The sequence below is a fragment of the Chlorocebus sabaeus genome, chromosome 6 (genome assembly GCF_047675955.1).
Source record: "Chlorocebus sabaeus isolate Y175 chromosome 6, mChlSab1.0.hap1, whole genome shotgun sequence".
Taxonomy (NCBI): Eukaryota; Metazoa; Chordata; class Mammalia; order Primates; family Cercopithecidae; genus Chlorocebus; species Chlorocebus sabaeus.
The window spans coordinates 39,721,035-39,742,605 of NC_132909.1; the positions used below are offsets into that span (position 1 = coordinate 39,721,035).

A 21,571-nucleotide genomic window follows, 5' to 3' on the forward strand; every position below is an offset into this window, starting at 1 on the left:
GATTCTCATCTCTCACCTTATAAAAAAATAAACTCAAGATGGATTAAGGACTTAAACCTAAGACCAGAAACTATAAAAATTCTGGAAGATAAAATCGGAAAAACCTTTCTAGGCATTGGCTAGGCAAAAATTTCATTACCAAAAACCAAAAAGCAAATGCAATAAAAACAAAGATAAATAGCTGAGACCTAATTAAACTAAAGAGCTTTTTGCATGGCAAAAGGAACAGTCGGCACAGTAAACAGACAACTCACACAGCCGGAGAAAATCTGCACAATCTATACACCTGACAATGGATTAATATCCAGAATCTACAACAAACTCAATTATACCTCTGACAAAGGATTAACATCTAGAATCTAAAACAAACTCAAACAAATCAGTAAGCAAAAAAAAGAAAAAAAACAACCCCATCAAAAAGTGTGGTAAGGACATGAATAGAAAATCCTCAAAAGAAGATGGCCAACAAACATATAAAAAATGGTTAACATACTAATGATCAAAGAAATGCAAATCAAATCCACAATGTGATACCACCTTATTCCTGCAAGAATAGCCATAGTCAAAAGATCAAACAACTGTAGATGTTGGCGTGGATGTGGCAATCAGAGAACACATCCATACTGCTGGTGGGAATGTAAACTAGTACAGCCACTATAGAAAACATATAAATGCATATGGAAAACAGTGTGGAGATTCTGTAAACAACTAAAAGTAGAACTACCATTTGATCCAGCAATCCCACTACTGAGTATCTACCCAGAGAAAAAGAAGTCATTATCTGAAAAAGGTACTTGCACATGCGTGTTTCTAGCAGCACAGTTCACAACTGTAAAATCATGGAACCAACTGAAATGCCCATGAATTAACGGGTGGGTAAAGAATCTGTGAGATACATACATATGTGTGTGTGTATGTGTATATATATATACAGTATGTATAATGTGTGTGTGTGTATATATATACACACATGCACACACATATATATGTTGGAATTATAATTTTATATATATATACACACACACACCATATATATATATATGTTGGAATACTACCCAACAATAAAAAGGAATGAATTAACAGCATTTGCAACATCCTGGATAAGATTGGAGACTATTATTCTAATGGTAAAATGAATATCGTATGTTCTCACTGATATGTGGGAGGTATGCTATGAGGATGCAAAGGCATAAGAATAATACAATGGACTTTGGGTACTTGGGGGGAAGAGTGAAAGGGGAAGGGATAAAATACAACATATATGGTGCAGTGTATACTGCTTGGGTGCACCAGGATCTCACAAATCACCACTAAAGAACTTACTCAACTAACCAAATACCACCTGTACATAAGTAACTTATGGAACAATAAAATTTAAAAAATTATTCTTATAATTACAGACAGGCTAACATAATGAATTCTTCATAAACTATTACACAGGCCAGGCCTGGTACCTCATGCCTGTAATCCCAGCACTCTGGGAGGCCGAAGTGAGTGATCACCTGAGGTCACGCTTTGGAGACTAGTTTGACCAACATGGTGAAACCTTGTCTCTACTAAAAATACAAAAATTAGCCCAGGCGAGGTGGCTCACGCCTGTAATCCCAGCACTTTGGGAGGCTGAGACGGGTTGACCGTGAGGTCAGGAATTTGAGACCAGCCTGACCAAAATGGTGAAACCCCGTTTGTATTAAAAATACAAAAATTAGCCGGGCATGGTGGCACGTGCCTGTAATTTCAGCTACTCAGGAGGCTGAGGCAGGGGAATTGCTTGAACCTGAAAGGCAGAGAGGTTGCAGTGAGCCCAGACTGCACCACTGGACTCCAGCCTGGGAGACGGATTAAGACTCTGTCTCAAAAACAAACAAACAACAACAACAACAACAAAAACCCTATTAAACAAAAAAGAAAATTAGGGTCCAGCATGAGTGCCAGTCAAGTTAAAACAGAGAATTTGCATGGGGAGATTCTGAACCAAAAGATTGTATAGTAATAAATTCAATACAAAGCAGACAACATAAATTTGCTTTCAGCATTTTTGAGAATTTTTGTTTTCTAGTAAATTAGACACCTTCTTAAAATGATTTATTTTGTTCCAGTATTGCTTTTTTTCTCCTATTGTTTCAAAGTTAAACACACTCCAGAATTTATTTACACCTAAGATTCACCTTTAGACTAATAGATGTGTATTTTTAACTCAATGTAAATCAATACTAACAGTCCATATGTGCTTGCAGGCAGAGGCCACATGTTCAAAGAAAAATATATTAAAAATTTTTTAAAGATTTATTTGGAACTCAGAAATGTATGTATTTTACTTATGTTTGTATATAATTTTTATTATGACCATAAAAATAATCCTGTAGTCAACAATTTAATTGTACATTTAAAAATAACTAAAACTGTAGAATTGAATTGTTTGTAATACAAAGAATAAATGCTAGAGGTAATGGAGATTGCATTTAGTCTAATGTAATGGTTATATATTGTATGCCTGTATCAAAATATACCATATATGGCATAAATATGTACACGTATTAGGTATCTGCAAAAATTAAGAATACATTTAAATGTGAAAATAAAAATAAAAATTTAACCTAAAGGAACAACATTCTTTAACTTAAGGGCAATTAAGTCACTGGCAAAAAAGATTACAAGAGATGTCAGTCCATTTATCTCACCAAACAGTATATTTTTACCATCTTTTACTTACACCCTGGAGTAAGGTGGAATACGTTAAAGTTAGAGGCATAACACTTCATTGAATTCACCATAGTATTTAACATGTTAAAAATGTTGAGTTGAAAAATTAAGTTCACATGTAATTTATAATTTTAAAATATACTGCAATATTTCATAAAAATACAATCATACTAAATTTTAACTAAAATTAAGAATATTTTCCTTTCATAATAATGCAGAATACTAATCTGAACACCTACCTCATGCATCACTCAATATTACAAGTTAACCACAAAGATCCTCTCTACTTAAATTTTCATCATGCGTCTTACATTTTAATGTCCTTACCTTTCCATAGAAAAGGTCATAAATAATGCCTCTTCATATTTGTAATGCTTTTTCAAAATAAATACTCTTCTGTACTTTAAAGACATATTTTCTTTCTTTAAAGACCGATCTTTTGACAGTAATTACACTTCTAATGTTTTTATTTAGTATGAACGCTCTGATTTTGAGTAAGATGTGAGCAGGTATTAATGGCATTTTTACTTTGTCTATATTTGCACACTTTTTCTCAAATATAAATGCTTTCCTGTTCATTAAGGTGTGAGCATTGGTTCAAAGTTTGGCCACATTGTTCACACTGGTAGTTTTCTCCAGTATGAATTATCTTACCTACAATCAAGTGTGACAATCATTTAGATGCTTTGTCGTATTCTTCACATTCCTGGGATTTCTCAGCAGTATGATTTTCTTGATGTTTAGAAAAGTTTGAGTTGTCAAAAGCACTGGCACATCTTTCAGGTTTGTAGAGTTTCTCTCCAGTATGAATAATCTTATGTCTGTTAAGAATTCAGGACTTTTTATAGACTTTACCACATTATTCACACTTGTAAGATTTCTCTCCAATACAAGTTATCTGTAGTAACGTGTGAAAACTAGTTAAAGGTTTTGCCAAATTTTTCCTGTTTGTAGGGTTGCTGTCCAGTATGAATTTTCTTATGTCTGATTAGGGCTGAAGACCAGAAAAAGGATTTGCCACATTCTTCACATTTGTAGAGTTTTACTCCAGTATGAATTATCTTATGTTTAGTAAAAGTTGAAGACCGGTTAAAAGATTTCCCACATTCTTTACATGTGTAGGGTTTCTCTCTAGTATGAATTTTCTTATGGTTAGTAAGGATTGAAGACTGGTTAAAGGCTTTGCCACATTTTTCACATTTGTAGGGTTTCTCTCCAGTATGAATTATCTTATGCTTAGTAAGAGCTGAGGACTCTTTAAAGGCTTTGCCACATTCTTCACATTTGTAGGGTTTCTCTCCAGTGTGCATCCTCTTATGTCTAGTTAGGGTTGAGGATTGGCTAAATGCTTTGCCACATTCTTCACATTTGTAGGGTTTCTCTCTAGTATGAATTCTCTTATGTCCAGTAAGGGTTGAGGATGATATAAATGCTTTGCCACATTCTTCACACTTGTAAGGTTTCTCTCCGGTATGAATTATCTTATGTGTAGTAAGCTTTGAGGATCGATTAAAAGCTTTGCCACATTCTTCACATTTGTAGGGTTTCTCCCCAGTGTGCATCCTCTTATGTCTAGTTAGGGTTGAGGATTGGCTAAAGGCTTTGCCACATTCTTCACATTTGTAGGGCTTCTCTCCAGTATGAATTACCTTATGTTCAGTAAGAGTTGAAGATTTCCTAAAAGCTTTGCCACATTCTTCACATTTGTAGGGTTTCTCTCCAGTATGAATTATCTTATGTGTAGTAAGGGTTGAGGATTGGCTAAAAGCTTTGCCACATTGTTCACATGTGTAGGGTTTCTCTCCAGTGTGCATCCTCTTATGTGTAGTAAGGTGTGAGGGTTGGCTAAATGCTTTGCCACATTCTTCACATTTGTAGGGTTTCTCTCTGGTATGAATTCTCTTATGTTCAGTAAGGGTTGAGGACCAGAAAAACGCTTTGCCACATTCTTCACTCTTGTGAGGTTTCTCTTTAGTATTAATTACCTTATGTGTAGTAAGATTAGAAGATTGATTTAAAGCTTTGCCACATTTTTCACATTTGCAGAGGTTCTCTCCAGCATATATTATTTTATGTTTAGCAAGGGTTGAGGGATGCTTAAAAGCTTTGCCACATTCTTTACATTTGTAGGGTTTCTCTCCAGTATGAATGGTCTTATGTTTAGTAAGGGTTGAGGAATGGCTAAAAGCTTTGCCACATTCTTCACATTTGTAGGGCTTCTCTCCAGTGTGTATCCTTTTATGTCTAGTTAGGGTTGAAGACCATATAAATGCTTTGTCACATTCTTTACATTTGAAGGGTTTCTCTCTAGTATGAATTCTTTTATGTTTAGTAAGGCTTGAGGACCAGATAAATGCTTTGCCACATTCTTCACATTTATAAGGTTTCTCTCCAGTATGAATTATCTTATGTGCAGTAAGATTTGAAGATCGATTAAAAGCTTTGCCACATTCTTCACATTTGTAGAGTTTCTCTCCGGCATGTATTATTTTATGTTTAGTAAGGGTTGAGAGTCGCTTAAAAGCTTTGCCACATTCTTTACATTTGTAAGGTTTCTCTTCAGTATGAGTCATCTTATGATTAGTAAGGGTTGAGGAATTGCTAAAAGCTTTGCCACATTCTTTACATTTGTAGGGTTTCTCTCCAGTATGAATTCTCTTATGTTTAGCAAGGGTTGAGGAATGGCTAAAAGCTTTGCCACATTCTTCACATTTGCAGGGCTTCTCTCCAGTATGTATCCTCTTATGTCTAGTTAGGGTTGAGGACCATATAAATGCTTTGCCACATTCTTCACACTTGTAAGACTTCTCTCCAGTATGAATTATCTTATGTGTAGAAAGACTTGAGGATTGATTAAAAGCTTTGCCACATTCTTCACATTTGTAGCATTTCTTTCCAGCATGAATTATTTTATGGGTAGTAAGGGTTGAGAATTGCTTAAAAGCTTTGCCACATTCTTTACATTTGTAGGGTTTCTCTCCACTATGAATTATCTTATGTTGAGCAAGGGTTAAGGATTGCCTAAAAGCTTTGCCACATTCTTCACATTTGTAAGGTTTCTCTCCAGTGTGTACCCTCTTATGTTTAGTAAGGGTTGAGGATTGCCTAAAAGCTTTGCCACATTCTTCACATTTGTAGGGTTTCTCTCCAGTGTGTATCCTCTTATGTCTAGTTAGGGTTGAGGACCATAGAAATGCTTTGCCACATTCTTCACACTTGTAGAGTTTCTCTTCAGTGTGTATCCTCTTATGTCTAGTTAGGGTTGGGGAGCAAATAAATGCTTTGCCACATTCTTCACACTTGCAAGGTTTTCCTCTAGTATGAATTTTCTTATGCCCAGTAAGCGTTGAAAGCCAGATAAATGCTTTGCCACATTGTTCACACTTGTAAGGTTTCTGTCCAGAATGAATTATCTTATGTGTAGTCAGACTTGAGGACTGATTAAAAGTTTTGTCACACTCTTCACACTTGTAGATTTTCTCTTCAGCACAAATTATTTTGTGCGTAATAAGGGTTGAGAGTTGTTTAAAAGCTTTGCCACATTCTTCACATTTGTAGGGTTTATCTTCAGTATGAATTTTCTTATGATTAGTAAGGGTTGAGGACCAATGAAAGGTTTTTTCACATTCTTCACATTTGTAGGCCTTCTCTGTAATACTTATTGTATGTCTGTTTGAATTTAAAAATTTATAAAAGACTTTCAAATATTTACTACATTGAAATACTTTGCTCCGGGTAGTTGTGAAACACTGGTTAAGTTTACTATAACCTTCTTTGTGCACCTTACACTCATCCACACTTTTACAACTTTTTCTTAACTGTAAATTCTCATGTCCACATTTTTCATATTTTCTCAGTAATACTTTTTGAAAAGAATCTTCCATGCCCTGCTCTGGCCAAAAGTCTTGAGCAAAATGAGGACATATATCTGAAAAAAAATTAAAAATAATAAATTACTCCACTGACTGGACTCAAATGAATATAGTTTAAAAATCTTACCTATAAAATTACACAAACTACATAAACAAAATAGCACTGCAAAATACCACAGGCCCTAAGTCTTTTTATTTATTTATTTATTTTTTTTGAGATGAGCCTCACTCTGTCGCCCAGGCTGGAGTGCAGTGGCACGATCTCGCCTCACAGCAAGCCCCGCCTCCAGGGTTCATGCCATTCTCTTGCACAGGCCCTAATTATTTCATAGGCATATATATGTAACAAAAACATACAGATCAAATTACATCTATATTAATAAGTGTGTGCAGTGTCTTGGGTGAGCACAATGCAAAAAACCACACAGAAAAAAAAGAAATCTGTTAAATTTACCCGACACAGCTTTTCCTGCTTCCCATTGTAATAGAGTGCCTTTAGAGGTAAATTGCCAACTCTTGGTTTCTGTTTTAAAAGAAAGGTAAAATACTATCCCATTTACTTTTATTTCTAGTTTTTAGGGGCTTTTCCTGACACTGGTTTCTGTCTCTTATGACATAAAGTGTTGAAAGAAACCATGGCATAATTTGGAATGACAGTTTGAGTGCTGAAACCAAATAAAAATGTTACAGCAGCAGAGAGACCACAGTACCACAGAAAGAAAACAGGCATAGCAAGTGATTACTGACTCCTACAAAGTAACATGAGTAAACCCTCTTAATTAAAAATAAACACAAAATTTCAGACAACACATACCCTAAGAACATATTGGAGAAATTCCCCTAATCATTAGACAAGATAGTTGTTTTCAGACTATGCCAGGACAAAACTACATTATAAAGACTTTGATAGGTAGCTTTTTTTGATGTCCACATCTCAATCAAAGATTATAATATATACAACATAGGGCAATATGATTCCACCAAAAATATAAAATTTTCAGAAAGAAACCATAAAAAGATATATACATTAATTTTAAGAATTGATAATAAATTGAATAATACTGATTAAAATAGGAACAGAGACAACTACAGAAAATCAGAAAAATGAGGATGAGAACAAAAATATTTAAGATTTCAAAAAAACAGAAATTGTGGAGGTAAAAATATAAAAACTGATCCTAAAAGTAAGAAAAAATGATGTAAATATAAAGAAGCTCAACAAACTAGGATCACAGAAAGATATTTATAATAAACACATATATAAGCACGATTTCAAAAGTCACAAAGAAAAAATCTTTGAAGCTGCAAAATAAAACTGATGTGCCAGGCCAGGCATGGTGGCTCACACCTGTATTTTAGGCACTTTGGGAGGCCAAGGCGGACAGATCACCTAAGGTCAGGAGTTCGAGACAAGCCTGGCCAACATTGTGAAACCCCGTCTCTACTAAAACTACAAAAATTAGCCAGGTGTGGTGGTGTGTGCCTGTAATCCCAGCTACTTGGGAGGTTGAGGCAGATCATGAGGTCAGGAGTTCGAGACCAGACTGACCAACATGGAGAAAACTCGTCTCTACTAAAAATACAAAATTAGCTGGGTGTGGTGGCACATGCCTGTAATCCCAGCTACTCAAAAGGCTGAGGCAGGAGAGTCGTTTGAACCCAGGAGGCGGAGGCTGCGGTGAGCCAAGATCATGCCATTGCACTCCAGCCTGGGCAAAAAGAGCAAAATTCTGTCTCAAGAAAAAAAAAAAAAGAAATTAGTAGTTAATACGTATTAAGATTTAGCTTTCAAGATAAAAACCTTTTAGCAAAATGTTGCATGAAAATTTCAAGATGATTAATAAGACTACATATTTAAATATATTTTGTGGTAAAGTTTGTTTTTGACAAGTAAAAATAACTAAAAGAAGTACAGAGTTATGATAGTTTTAAATTATATTCACATTTTAAAGTGTTTCTCCCACAAAAAAATATAGATTCATAAATAAATAGGATGTTGAAATTATAAGAATTTTACGACTACTGAGCTACACAGGATTAGAAAATCATTCACAACAAACCTACACAACAAATATACAAGTTATAAAAAATACAAAGATAACATTTATACTGGCAAACAAATATAGAGATAATTCTATTGGAAAAAGACATATGGCTCAATCATATTTGATTTTGCTCCAGATTGTCTTAAATTGCATAAAGTTAAATATTGGCATGCACAATTATTATACTAAAATATCAAAGCATATATAGATGTGTGGTGGCATACCCTAAAATATATAACACAAAAATATAAAATTGCAAAACCAAATTAAAACATGGAATGTGAACCTTATTAGATACCATCAACTAGATTAACATATTCATTAAGAAAATCTTAGAAGAATATGGAAAAAAATAATACAGAGGTTACTTGAAAATAAAAAAGGGTGAGAACTTCCCAAATTTTGATGTAATAAAAGAAAAAAAAAAAAACTCTAACCAATAATACTTGATTTAAATTTATTTCACTTTAAAAAGAAGATGAAAATAAAAAATTTCCAAAATAAAAAGTGAGAATGTTCATCACTACTAGCACAGTTCTACAAAAAAGTGCTACATGGGCTCCGTGGGCTCATGCCTGTAATCCTACAGTTTTAGGAGGCAAGTCTGTTAGAACACTAGAAACCAGGAGTTTCAGATCAGCCTGAGTAACGTGAGACTCTGCATATAACAATAAGAAATGCTAACATGAGTCAGTTTGGTTTAAAAAAAAACTACTGGACAGAATCATAAAATCATATATAAAATAAAGCTCTCTATTAAATGTAAATATACAAATACAGAAATCTTTACTATCATAATGATGATGCTTAAAACCCTGAAAGATCTTCCATAGAATATTTAAAACAGAATAAAAATTGTAATTGTAGACACCAAGATCCCATTAGAAGATTCATATAAAAAGGAATAAGAAAACAGAAAACCTAGACAACACTATACACTGTATTTATTATTCTGCATATAGAGGAATACCTGAGAGTGGATAATTTATAAGAAAGCAAGTTTATTTGGCTCACAATTCAGCAGACTGTATAAAAAGTGTATGCCAGCATCTGCTTCTGGTGAGAGTGTCAGCAAGCTTACAATCATGGTGGAAGGTGAAGATTAATTGTACGTACCACATGATAACAGACAGAGCAAGTATGAGGTGAAGGAGCCAGGTTCTTTTAATAAACCAGCTTTCATTTGAATTAATAAAGCATACACATTTTGATTACCAAGAGGATGGTGCCAAACTATTCATAAAGACTTTGCCCCATGACCCAAACACCTCCTACCAGGTCCGACATCTAACATTTAGAATTAATTGTAGCATAAGGTTTGGGTAACATCGACATCAAAACCATTACAGACTAACTAGGTTTAACAGACACGTACAAAACTTTTCAGTCAAAAGCAAGGGAATACACAATATTCTTATTTGCACCTGGTGTATTCTATTATGACACACACTAAGTTTTATTAAATTTAAGAATGCCAGGTGGGTGGTGTAGCTCATGCCCATAATCCCAACACTTAGAGAGACCAATGTGTGAGGATCACTTAGAGCTAAAAGTTTCTGGCCAGCGTGGGCAACACAGTGAGACCCTATCCCTACAAAATAATCAAATAATTATTTAGAGGTGGTACTTTGTAGTTCCAACTACTTGAGAAGCTTAGGTGGAAAGATAACTTGAGCCCAGTAGGTTGAGGCTGCAGTGAGTCAAGATTATGCCAATACACTCCAGCTTGGGTGACAGAGTAAGATCCTGTCATCAAACAAAAACAACACACACACACACACACACACACACACAAACAAATAAATTTAAGAAGATCAGTATTATCCACTTTGTGTTTTCTGATGAAAACTATATTAAACTGGAGGTTAAAACTGAAAAATCCAAAAATACATTAAAATAAAACACTCTTCAACATATTTTTGCTCAGGAATAAAAAAATTTAATGTTTCAAAAATGTCAATACAACCTACAGTGGTAGACAAATTCAATATAATCTTTATAAAACTCCCAAAAGGAGTTTTTTAAAGAAATATTGTTTGAGATGTTAAAATTTTATTATGAACTATAGCCAACCACCAATGGAAAAATACAAAGAGGCATTATAACTTCCGATTTTGAAACATATTAAAAGCAACAATAACAAAAACAACGTGTTACTCACACAAAGACAGATAAACAGATGAAAGAACAGAGTAGAGCCCAGAAATGAACTCTTCTGTACATGGCCAAATAATCTCCCACAAAATTGACATGAGCACACAACAGAAGATAATCTTTTCAAAAAATTGTGTTAAAAACTGAATATCCATACTGATAAAGATCAATTATTTCCTTAAACCATATGTGAAAATCTCTTAGACACAAGAAGATAAGTTTTTTGTTGTCGTTGTTTGTTGTTGTTGTTGTTGTTGTTTTGAGATTGAATCTCGCTCTGTTGCCCAGGCTGGAGCACAGTGGCAAGGTCTCAGATCACTGCAACCTCCGCCCCGGGGTTCAAACAATTATCCTGCTTCAGCCACCCAAGTAGCTGGGATTACAGACACCGGGCACAGCGCCTGGCTAATTTATGTATGTATTTATTTTTTTTTTTGAGATGGAGTCTCGCTCAGTCGCCCAGGCTGGACTGCAGTGTCACAATCTCGGCTCACTGCAAGCTTCCCCTCCCGGGTTCACACCATTCTCCTGCATCAGCCTCCCAAGTAGCTGGGACTACAGGCGCCCGCCGCCACGCCCGGCTAATTTTTTGCATTTTTAATAGAGACGGGGTTTCACCTTGTTCGCCTGGCTGGTCTCGAAATCTTGACCTCGTGATCCAACCGCCTCGGTCTCTCAAAGTGCTGGGATTACAGGCGTGAGCCACCAGGCCCAGCGGCATAAATTTTTAATCTATTAAACACATATGGGGAGGCGGGGCACTGTGGCTCATGCCTGTAATCCCAGCACTTTGGGAGGCCGAGATGGGTGGATCACGAGGTCAGGAGTTCAAGACCAGACCAGTCTGACCAAGATGGTGAAAATCCGTCTCTACTAAAAATGCAAAAAACAGCCGGGCAGGGCGGCGTGCGCCTGTAGTCTCAGCTACTCAGGAGGCTGAGGCAGAAGCATGGATTGAACCCAGGAGGTGGGGGTTGCAGTGAGCTGATATGGTACCATTATACTCCAGCCTGGGTGACAGAGCGAAACTCCATCTCTGCCTCTCTCTCTCTCTCTATATATATATACATATACATATATGAAACACATGACATTAGTCTTGGTGCCAAATTCTTAGATAATTAAATGCATGAGCAACGAAGAAAAAAAAAACAGAATAATTTTACTACACTACACTTAGAAATTTCTGCATATTTAAGTAAACATTTAATAGAGAAATAATGCCTACTATAAAATGGGTGAAAATATTTACAAATTACATGTGATAAGAGTGAATATCCAAAAAATATAAACAACTTGTAAAACGGAATAAAGTCGAATAACTCTATTTAGAAATAGACAAATAATTAAAATAAAATTTCATTTAAAAATCAAATGAAAAATTTGAAAGGACACACAAAATTACTAATTTGTAGAGAAATACATTAAAATCACAATGAAAAACAAAATCCCCTCCCACCCACTTAAATGGTCACTATCAATTTTTTAAAAACACCAAATCTGTTGATAATGCAATAAAAATGAAACCCTGGGCTGGGCACAGTGGCTCACACCTTTAATCCCAGCACTTTGGGAGGCTGAAGCAGGCAGATCACGAGGTCAGGAGTTCCAGACCAGACTGCTTAACATGGTGAAACCTCGTCTTTACTAAAAATACAAAAATTACCCAGGTGTGGTGACATGTGCCTGTAATCCCAGCTAGTCAGGAGGCTGAGGCAGAAGAATCACTTCAACCCAGGAGGTGGAGGTTGGAGTGTGACAGTATCGTGCCACTGCACTCCACCCTGGTGACAGAACAAGAATTTGTCTCAAAAAAAAAAAAAAAAAGGAAACTTATTGATTGTTGGTGGAAAGCAGGATGCACCCATTATTTTATAATGCTATAAATATACTTTAAATAAAATTATCAATTTTAATAAAAATTCCATTTATGAATCTATATCTAAAATATGCATCATAGGACCCTGAAGACATATTTGATACAATGGAATATTATTCAACCTTAAAAAAAAAAAACTCATCACATTTAAAGATACACTTTGAGATTATGTCAACTGAAATAAGCGAGTAACGAAATGATGAATATTACGATTTCACTTAGATATATAAAATAGTCAAACTTGTAAAAACAGAAAGTGGAAGGGTGTTTGGCAAGGACTAGAGAGAGCATAAAATGATGGGTAAATGTTATTTAATGGACACTGCACTTTAATTTTGCAATATGTAAAATTTCTAGAAGTCCTTTTCATAACTATGTTAATACAGTTAACACGCCTGAAATATACAGTTTGGTTTTGTTTTGTTTTTTTGAGACAGGGTCTCAATCTGTCACCCAAGCTTCAGTGCAGTGGCACATTATAGCTCACTGCAGCCTTACACTCTCAGGCTCAAATAATCCTGCCCTTCAATCTCTCAAGTAGCTCAGACCACAGGTACACACCATCATGCCTGGCTATTTCTTAGATAAAAATGTTTGTAGAGAGGGTGTCTCCATATTTTGCCCAGGCTGGTCTCAAATTTCTGGGCTCAAGAAATTCTCCTGTCCTGGCCTCTCAAAATCCTGGTCTTACAGAAGTGAGCCACCACCATGCCTGGCCCTGACATGTACATTGAAATAGATTTAAGAAGTTAAATTATATGTTATGTGTTTTTAACAACAATTATTTTTGAAAAAACTAGAAAAAACAATTCTTGAAAATTACCTTCAAATCACAAAAAGGTTTTTTCATACAAAGGAAATATGTATTCATCATTAAACACATGGTGAAAATAATGCTATTTCAAGGGCTACTCACTAAGACAAGATAAAACCAACACTGAAAATGAACTAAGAGGCTGGGCAAGGTGGCTCATACCTGTAATCCCAGCACTTTGGGAGGCCAAGGCAGACAGATCACCTGAGGTCAGGAGTTCAAGACCAGCCTGACTAACATGAGAGAAACCCTGTCTCTACTAAAAGAAAAATACAAAATTAGCCGGGCATGGTGGCACATGCCTGATATCCCAGGTACATGAGAGGCTGACGCAAGAGAATCACTTGAACTTGGGAGGTGGAGGTTGCAGTGAGCCAAGATCACGCATTGCACTCCAGCTTCAGCAACAAGAGCAAAACTCCATCTCAAAAAAGGAAAAAAAAAAATGAGATAAGAAAGTATACAAGATAAGCTATAACCAAAATTGGGGTCATATTTGTAGACCTAAAAACACACACATATATATAATCTCATTGTGATACACATATGGCTCATTTATCTTTTAATTAAATCCCACATTGACTTAAATTATACAAACAGAATTGCAAATTGTCTAAAATTATAACACGCAAAAGTAAAACCAAAAACACAATAAACTGATATTAAGAAACTTACACAAAAAAACACACTAATGTAGAACTGCAAGAAAATAATGAAAGAAAGGTTTACTCATAAAATCTAGTTGGCAACATTAATGTACGTTAACAAATAATTTGTCTAGAAAACTGCAATGTTTGACTGTAACTGTGCAGTCATGGAAGGCAGGCATTTTAAATTATGGTATCTATTGTATGGCAATAAAATCCCAGAGAAAATGCAGTACAATCATAAATAGGAGATGCTAATGAGAAACTTAATAGAATAAGCATATAAAAGAAACTAGTGTCAATTTTTATGTTTTAAATATGTGCTATTTTTACACAAAACGAAACTACTGTAATTCAAATTTAGAACCAAATATAGCCTTAAATTGCTAAATTATGTATATATTTAGCAGAATATGGTTTAGCAGAATATGGTTAGAGCTTCATATATAAAACAAATATTTGAGGAATAAATTATTTGCTAACAAAAGTGGCTGAAAATTCTGTAATTCCTATTAGCCTGCCTGCATACTAATTATCTAATTCAGGCACAACATGTACATTGTAGTATATTGTCCTAAATGTCTGAATCCAAAACTACAGACAAATTTGAAGTAGAAAATAAAAACAAAAATTTATATGGACAGTGACATTAATAAGATTTTTTTTTAAAAAAAGGGTGCCCTAATTGCTTATCTCCTGATAGCAAGGAAATTTGTCAGCCATTCCTGACAAAAATGTATTTGTGAGAGAACCAGGCATCATGGTTCACCCCTGTAATGACAGCTACACGGTACATTAAAGTTGGAGAATTGCTTCCGGTCAAAATATTAAGACCTGCCGGGGTTAGGTGCAAGACCGCATCTCAAAAATAAGTGTCTTTAAGAGAGCTGAGATCCAGGAAGCGAGTTATGAAACTCTGCTGAAGCGCAAGATTGAAGGTAATCCTTTTTAGAAGGCAGGCCCTCATTCAGGTGGCAAACTACAGGACTACTGTTTTTGGCTACAGATGAGAAAATGTTCCACCTAACTTGGTTCCACTGAGAATTTTGAACTTTGTAACCATCCCAAACCCTTCCCAGCCACAGTCTGGGGGAGGTCTTGCCCTTCCAGAGGCCTGAAGAAAGACACCCATTTATAGCCTTGCTGGCAGGCCTGCAGACCTTGGTCTTTACTGTGGTCCCTGAAGCAGTTTCATGATTCAGTTCCAGCTCCCTGAGCCACAGTTCATGGCCAGTTCTGCCTATGTAGAAACCCATAGTGACCTGGGAAAATCCTTCCTTGTACTCAGTGAAAGCCATGCTCATCCACATCCTGATATAAGGCCCACCATATGCAGGCCTGACTGCAGAAACCTGCCTTTGGGTCTGCCCTGTACAGCAAAGTCCTGAAGGATATTCACTCTGTCCAAAAATTAAATGAGAATTACAACTATCCCAGCCCCTTTTAACAACACATCTAAAGATGGACCCTTGTGCAAGTCCAGCAGACTTAAGACCAAGCTACGACCCCTCTTCACTACAAACCCAGAGGGTATTCTATCACTATGGGGGCCCAACAAAAATAGATTTTTACTTTCTGAAACCAGTTTTTAAATACTTGAACAGGTGTTTGCTCCTTCAAGTTTACAGTCACCAATGCAAAACTATTGTTTCTTATTGTCAATGCTTCTATTTTAACATAGCACTGAAACTATGTGGAAAACGAAATAGTCAAAAGAAAAATTTAAAGTCATTGAAATTGAAGACCAATAAGTAAAATATTGCTTTTTGTAGATCATGTAATTATATATATACATAAACAATACTTTAAAACCTGTTTAAACTAATGAATACACTCAATTAGCAAAATATAAAATTAATATACAAGTGTAAGTTATGGTTCCATACACTTAAATTATTTGATAAAATAGAGGAAAAAAACAATGTTAATTACAATAGCAATGAAATAATCAATTTTAGAATGAATTTAACCAAGGAGCTCATAAATCTTTTAAGTGAAAGATATAGCAATGAAAAAAATTAGAGGACCCAAGCAAACTTAAAAATATTTTACTTTTATTGAAAGAAAAAGTATTGTGAAACCGTCATGTTATCCAAAGTGATCTATAGATTCGATAAACTCCCTATCAGAATTCCATTGTTTTTTATTCACAGTAATGAAAAATACAATCCTAAAATGTACATGAAACTACAATAAACTTTGAATAGCCAAAGCAATCTTGAAGAAAAAGAACAAAGCAGAAAGACATCAAATTTATAATTTCAAACAATATTTCAAGATCATAGTAATGAAAACAGGATGAAATGTGCAGAAAAATAAAGAACAATAACAAAAAAACCCAATGGAACAGAAATAACTACTCTCACACATTTCAGACATAATGCAAAAACAGAACTTAAAGAACAGTTTAAAACAGAGTGTCTCAAAATTATGCAGGTATCTGTCTGTCCACAAAAACAAGAAAAAAGAAGTCAGATTGTGCACTCATGTGTGCCATGAACAGTACTGTGGCTGTCACTGTAAACTTGAAGAAAGATAATTGTAGGGAAAGTAGAATTCTTAGAGAATTTATAAGCATTAGCAGAAGTGAGAGTATAATTAAATAAAAAATTCAGGCTTCCCAGAAACTATTTCCTTTGGAACATAGCTTCTCAGATCACTTTAAAGACTTGCTTTCTTCTTGACTTTGGACCTCTCATCCATGTTATCTGTTGTATTCACTCTTACCTACCTGGGGGTTTATCCACCATCTCATGTCGCTTCATATTCCAGGGCTCTTTTCCTTGCTCCAGACAGGTGATCAGGTCTGGCTTAGAGACAGCAATACCTGTTTTATTAAAAATAACTAACATGAATCTTGCTCATATTCTCCAAATGCCAACTTAGTAATGTGCTCAGTAAACAGGATATAATAGAATATTCTAATAAATTTATCCCAATATACTAATTTGTAACAGAAATGTTTACATATTTAGAAAGCATTTTGATTTTGTAGGTTCTTAATTTTACTACTTGGTACTACTGAATCAAAAACTGGTGATGGCAATTAGATTTTAAGGTGTAACAGTATTTTATGCCACAAAACTTCTGAAATTACCACTAATCTAAAGTGAAGGACACAGATCAGCTAAGGAATGTGGAAAGTTCAGGTCAAGATGAAACTTCTTGAAGAAATTCTTTTCTAAACCAACAAATCCCCAAGATTTTCTTGAAAACAGAAATCTGAAAGCATAAATTTCCAGAAAACATTCTACAAAAAAGAAATGAAGCCTGTAATCCCAACACTTTGGGAGACCGAGGTGGGCGGATCACGAAGTCAGGAGATCAAGACCATCCTGGCTAACACAGTGAAACCCCGTCTCTACTAAAAATACGAAAAAAAAAAAAAAAAAATTAGCCACGTGTGGTGGTGAGCACCTGTAGTCCCAGCTACTCGGGAGGCTGAGTCAGGAGAATGGTGTGAATCCAGAAGGTGGAGCTTGCAATGAGCCGAGATCGCACCACTGCACTCCAGTCTGAGCCATCTCAAAAAAAAAAAAAAAAAAAAAAAAGAGCAACAACCACCATTAGTCTATATTAGAAATTTAGTATTAAAATTTTCCTTACCCAGGAAGACCAGGTTTCTGTAGTTCTCTAACATCACATTCCTATATAAATTCTGCTGTGCAGCGTCCAGACGTCGCCACTCCTCCAGAGAGAATTCTATGGCCACATCCCTAAATGTCAACAGTCCCTGGAAAACACACACAAACACACATATTTACAAAATGGCTATGGGCAGAATTTTTCATTTGACTCAAGGTAAAATCAGAAAGTGACTAGAACTAGTTTTGACTTATAAGAGTGGCTGAAATTATCCAATAAAATAATTGTCAACACACAAACATTTTGTAACATATTGTCTAACTCTGAGAAAAGACAGTGGCATAATATCCACAACATCAGTGTATATATGATACTTGTCTAGATGATAAAGTGTAAAATTGAGGGCATAAACACTAACAAGTACATTTTCGAGTGCTGTATTTACATAATATAGAATGAATTGTATATATTTTTTAGATGAAAAAGGCATAGTTGTTTATATATTTCCGACAAAATAGACATGTTGAGTTAGAAGGTACCCCTCAAATTTTAATGTGTACGATAAACTAGACATCTTGTTAATGCAGACTATTTTTTCAGGAGATCTGAAATAAAGTCTGAGTTACTGAATTTCTAAAAAGCTCACTAGTAATGCCAATGTTTTGACCCCAAAAGACTTTTGTCAAACATCCAGTAAGTGGAAGAGCCTGTGTTTTCTTCAGTTTTTCTGTTCTGTAAACAAAGATGAGAGCTTTCATTTACCAAAAAAAACAATGCAAAGAAAACCTAAAACAAAAGGGCAGTTGCCAGAATAAATGTGATAGTTTATACACATCACCTGCATAAAGATACTTCATGATGAAGAGAAAAATAACTCTATAGTGAAAAAATCTGTAAGAGAGCTTATTAAGCAAGTGAGTTATTAATGTCAGTTGCACTAGAACAAGTTTCTGTAGTGTGCTCATGCATCCAGAAGGACACAGCATCACTACTGAGATATTGCCCCCACAAAAGTAAATTACAGTCTGAATTTATCCATACGAAAACATCAGTTGTATGCAAAGTTCGAGATACAGATATCTTCCATGTTCTACAATTTTTAATAATGATTTTAAGTACTTTCTTTAACACCCAATAAGCAGGTATCTCCGGATAATTTTTTCCCAACTTTCTGGGTAATAAATGCCATCCCTCTTTATAGGAGCATTTTCTTAATCCTGTAATGCATAGAGATAATAAACAAAAAAGAACCTCAACATTGTATGTTATCCATCTTTACTAAGAATCCCAGGTTTTCTCCATAGAAAGAGATTATCCACACCTTTCCATGTTCAACAGTCATAAAGAGAACATTTTTAATATTGCAGATCACAAATTCATGGTGAGAATTCTGCATGGCATATAAGAAGCCATGATGCAGAGAAGGCTGTGGTAGATAGAAAAGAAATATTTTTGAAGGACCCTTGACTATCATAAGCATTTTTTTTTTTTTAACCGAGTTTTGTTCTTGTTGTTGCCCAGGCTGGAGTGCAAATGTCACGATCTTGGCTCACCAAAACACAACCGCTGCCTCCCGGGTTCAAGTGATTCTCCTGCCTCAGCCTCCCGAGTAGCTGGGATTACAGGCATGCCCCACCACGCCCAGCTAATTTTATATTTTTAGTAGAGACAGGGTTTCTCCATGTTGGTCAGGCTGGTCTCGAACTCCAGACCTCAGGTGATCCACCTGCCTCGGCCTCCCAAAGTGTTGGGATTACAGAGACATGAGCCACCACGCCTGGCCTATCATAAGCATTTTTAAAAGTAGTTAAGACAAACTCAATAGGCAGAAAAAACACAGGTATAGAAGTAAAAATTTGCAAGTACTAAACCTGTGGCATTCCATGAGGCAGAGAGGACATAGCTCTTGATCTGAGACATGTTTAGCTGAAAAAAAGCCATTTTTTCTCTTTCTCCTCCTCTTCTCAAATTCTTCCTCAAATGAGATTTTCTGAATTACATCTGCATCTTGAGAATTTGCCTTTAATAATTTGAGTACCACATGTTTACCTGTTACCACCACACCCAAAGGCAGAAGGCCCAAGACACAAAACCTCTACCCATTTCTGTCCTATATAACGGAAAAGATTCAGGAACAATGAGCTGCTCCACAGAGATAAAAATATAAGTTTCTCTGTTTTTTTTTTTGTCCTCAGGTGCCCTCCCCTGCTACAGACACTGGCAATTTCTGCTACAGTAATATAAATATTGGCCACACTGTCCTGTCCTTACCAAACCCAAACAGAACAGGTTCCTGGACCACCCTTTAGTGCAAAGGTAGAACTTAATGCTCATGAATGTATCTTGAACTTCTCATACTCGATTCTGGCACCTTAGAGTCACATGAGGCACTTAATTAAAACAAATAGATGTTTTCTTCAGCACATTAAACAGAAACTGTAAAAAGGGCACAAGTAAAGAGAGTCCTGTAAATTGGTCATGTGACTCTAAGTAGAAGCCTGAGCTTATAACCGCTTACCTAAGCATTGTCACTCAAGCTTTAATTAGCTTATAAATCACTAGGTAAACTTGGTCCCACTCTATGTAATGTGATTCTGCAGGTTTGGAGATGATCCATAAATGGGTGTTCTAAACAAGTCCCCTGTCAGTGCTGATGTCACTCTCCCTGGGCTCATTATTAGCATTCGTTACAAAAATGAGGCACAGCACAGAGTCCCTTACACTCAGCACTCTTGTCACAACACAAATACTTCTGATACAAATGAAGACAAACATTCTCTATCTTAAAGTATATTACTTGCTGGATCTTTCAAGTTCGCAGAGAAAACAGAAAGCAGCAATTTCTGAGTAAGTCTGCATTTGGAAAACAACATGTGCACATGTACTAATGCAATGTTTATTAAGCAGGTATTATGTAATCAATAGGATGTTACAGAGCACTGTGATAACTCATTATTTGATTTAATTCTAATAACAGCCTGTCAGTTGATACTAAGTGTTCAATAATTCTAAGGATTTAGAATAAGGACCCAGCATTTTTATTTCTTCTTCTTTCTGTCAGTAATTTTTTTTTAAATGCATAGAATCAAATCTAAATATAGACAGATGAGAGGGATATAGATAGACTGTAAGGTAATTTAGATGAATTATTATGTTTATATTTACCATTTTGTGACTTGTGAATCAACTACTGCATCTGTAGGAACAGAAAACAGGTTGCTAAATGGAATGTCTCTGCAAACACTAGTTTTAACAAAAAATTAAAAAATTAAGACCCTATAATACATATTTTATATTTTCCATTTATCTGCCACTGGGTTTCAGAAAATTGTGAGAACCAATTCTAAAAAGGCAACAGGATTCATCAGCCAAAACTCTGATCGCTTCTAATTAGTTCTGTGAGGCAAGACTCCAGGGTAGGGCAAGACCTAAATAAGGCTTTCAAAAGGGTGAATCTAAATAGGGCTGAAGCAGGGTGTAGAGCTGATGTAAAATTCTGTTCTTTATGCCACTGGGGAGTATTTTTAGTTCCGTTTCATTTTTTAAGCTTAGCTTAAAAAAACAAAAAACCTTAAATCTCTGAGTTTATGTAATTGTAATCTTTTTTAGCCCCACTGCCCTTTCAATTTTTTATCACATACTAATAAGCAATTTAAACAAATCCCTTAAGGTTTTCTAGAATAATTTTTTAAATGATAAGTAAGTATTCTTAGCAGGGCATAAAAAATACAATAATAACTCTTGTTTATTAATATATGTTCAGCTATAGACATCAGAAGTCACAAAAATATAAAGAAAATGGCCCAAATAAAGCCTGTATTTTTGCACACATCTATTTATTGTACCCACCATATGATGCATAATTAAACCAC

The 21,571-nt window shown here is 35.4% G+C and overlaps 1 protein-coding gene across 1 annotated transcript in view; it reads right to left on the minus strand.

Moving 5' to 3' along the window:
* Positions 1-986: 986 nt before the first annotated feature.
* LOC103234305 (uncharacterized) overlaps positions 987-21,571 on the minus strand; it is a 37,972-nt gene continuing 17,387 nt past the window's right edge. Inside the window, exons 2-4 of the mRNA XM_007996018.3 lie at positions 17,721-17,847; positions 16,846-16,941; positions 987-6,631 (exon numbers count right to left, since the gene is read on the minus strand). Of these exons, the coding sequence (XP_007994209.3) occupies positions 3,621-6,631; positions 16,846-16,941; positions 17,721-17,847 (3,234 nt within the window). The 3' untranslated portion in view covers positions 987-3,620. The remainder of the gene's footprint in view (positions 6,632-16,845; positions 16,942-17,720; positions 17,848-21,571) is intronic.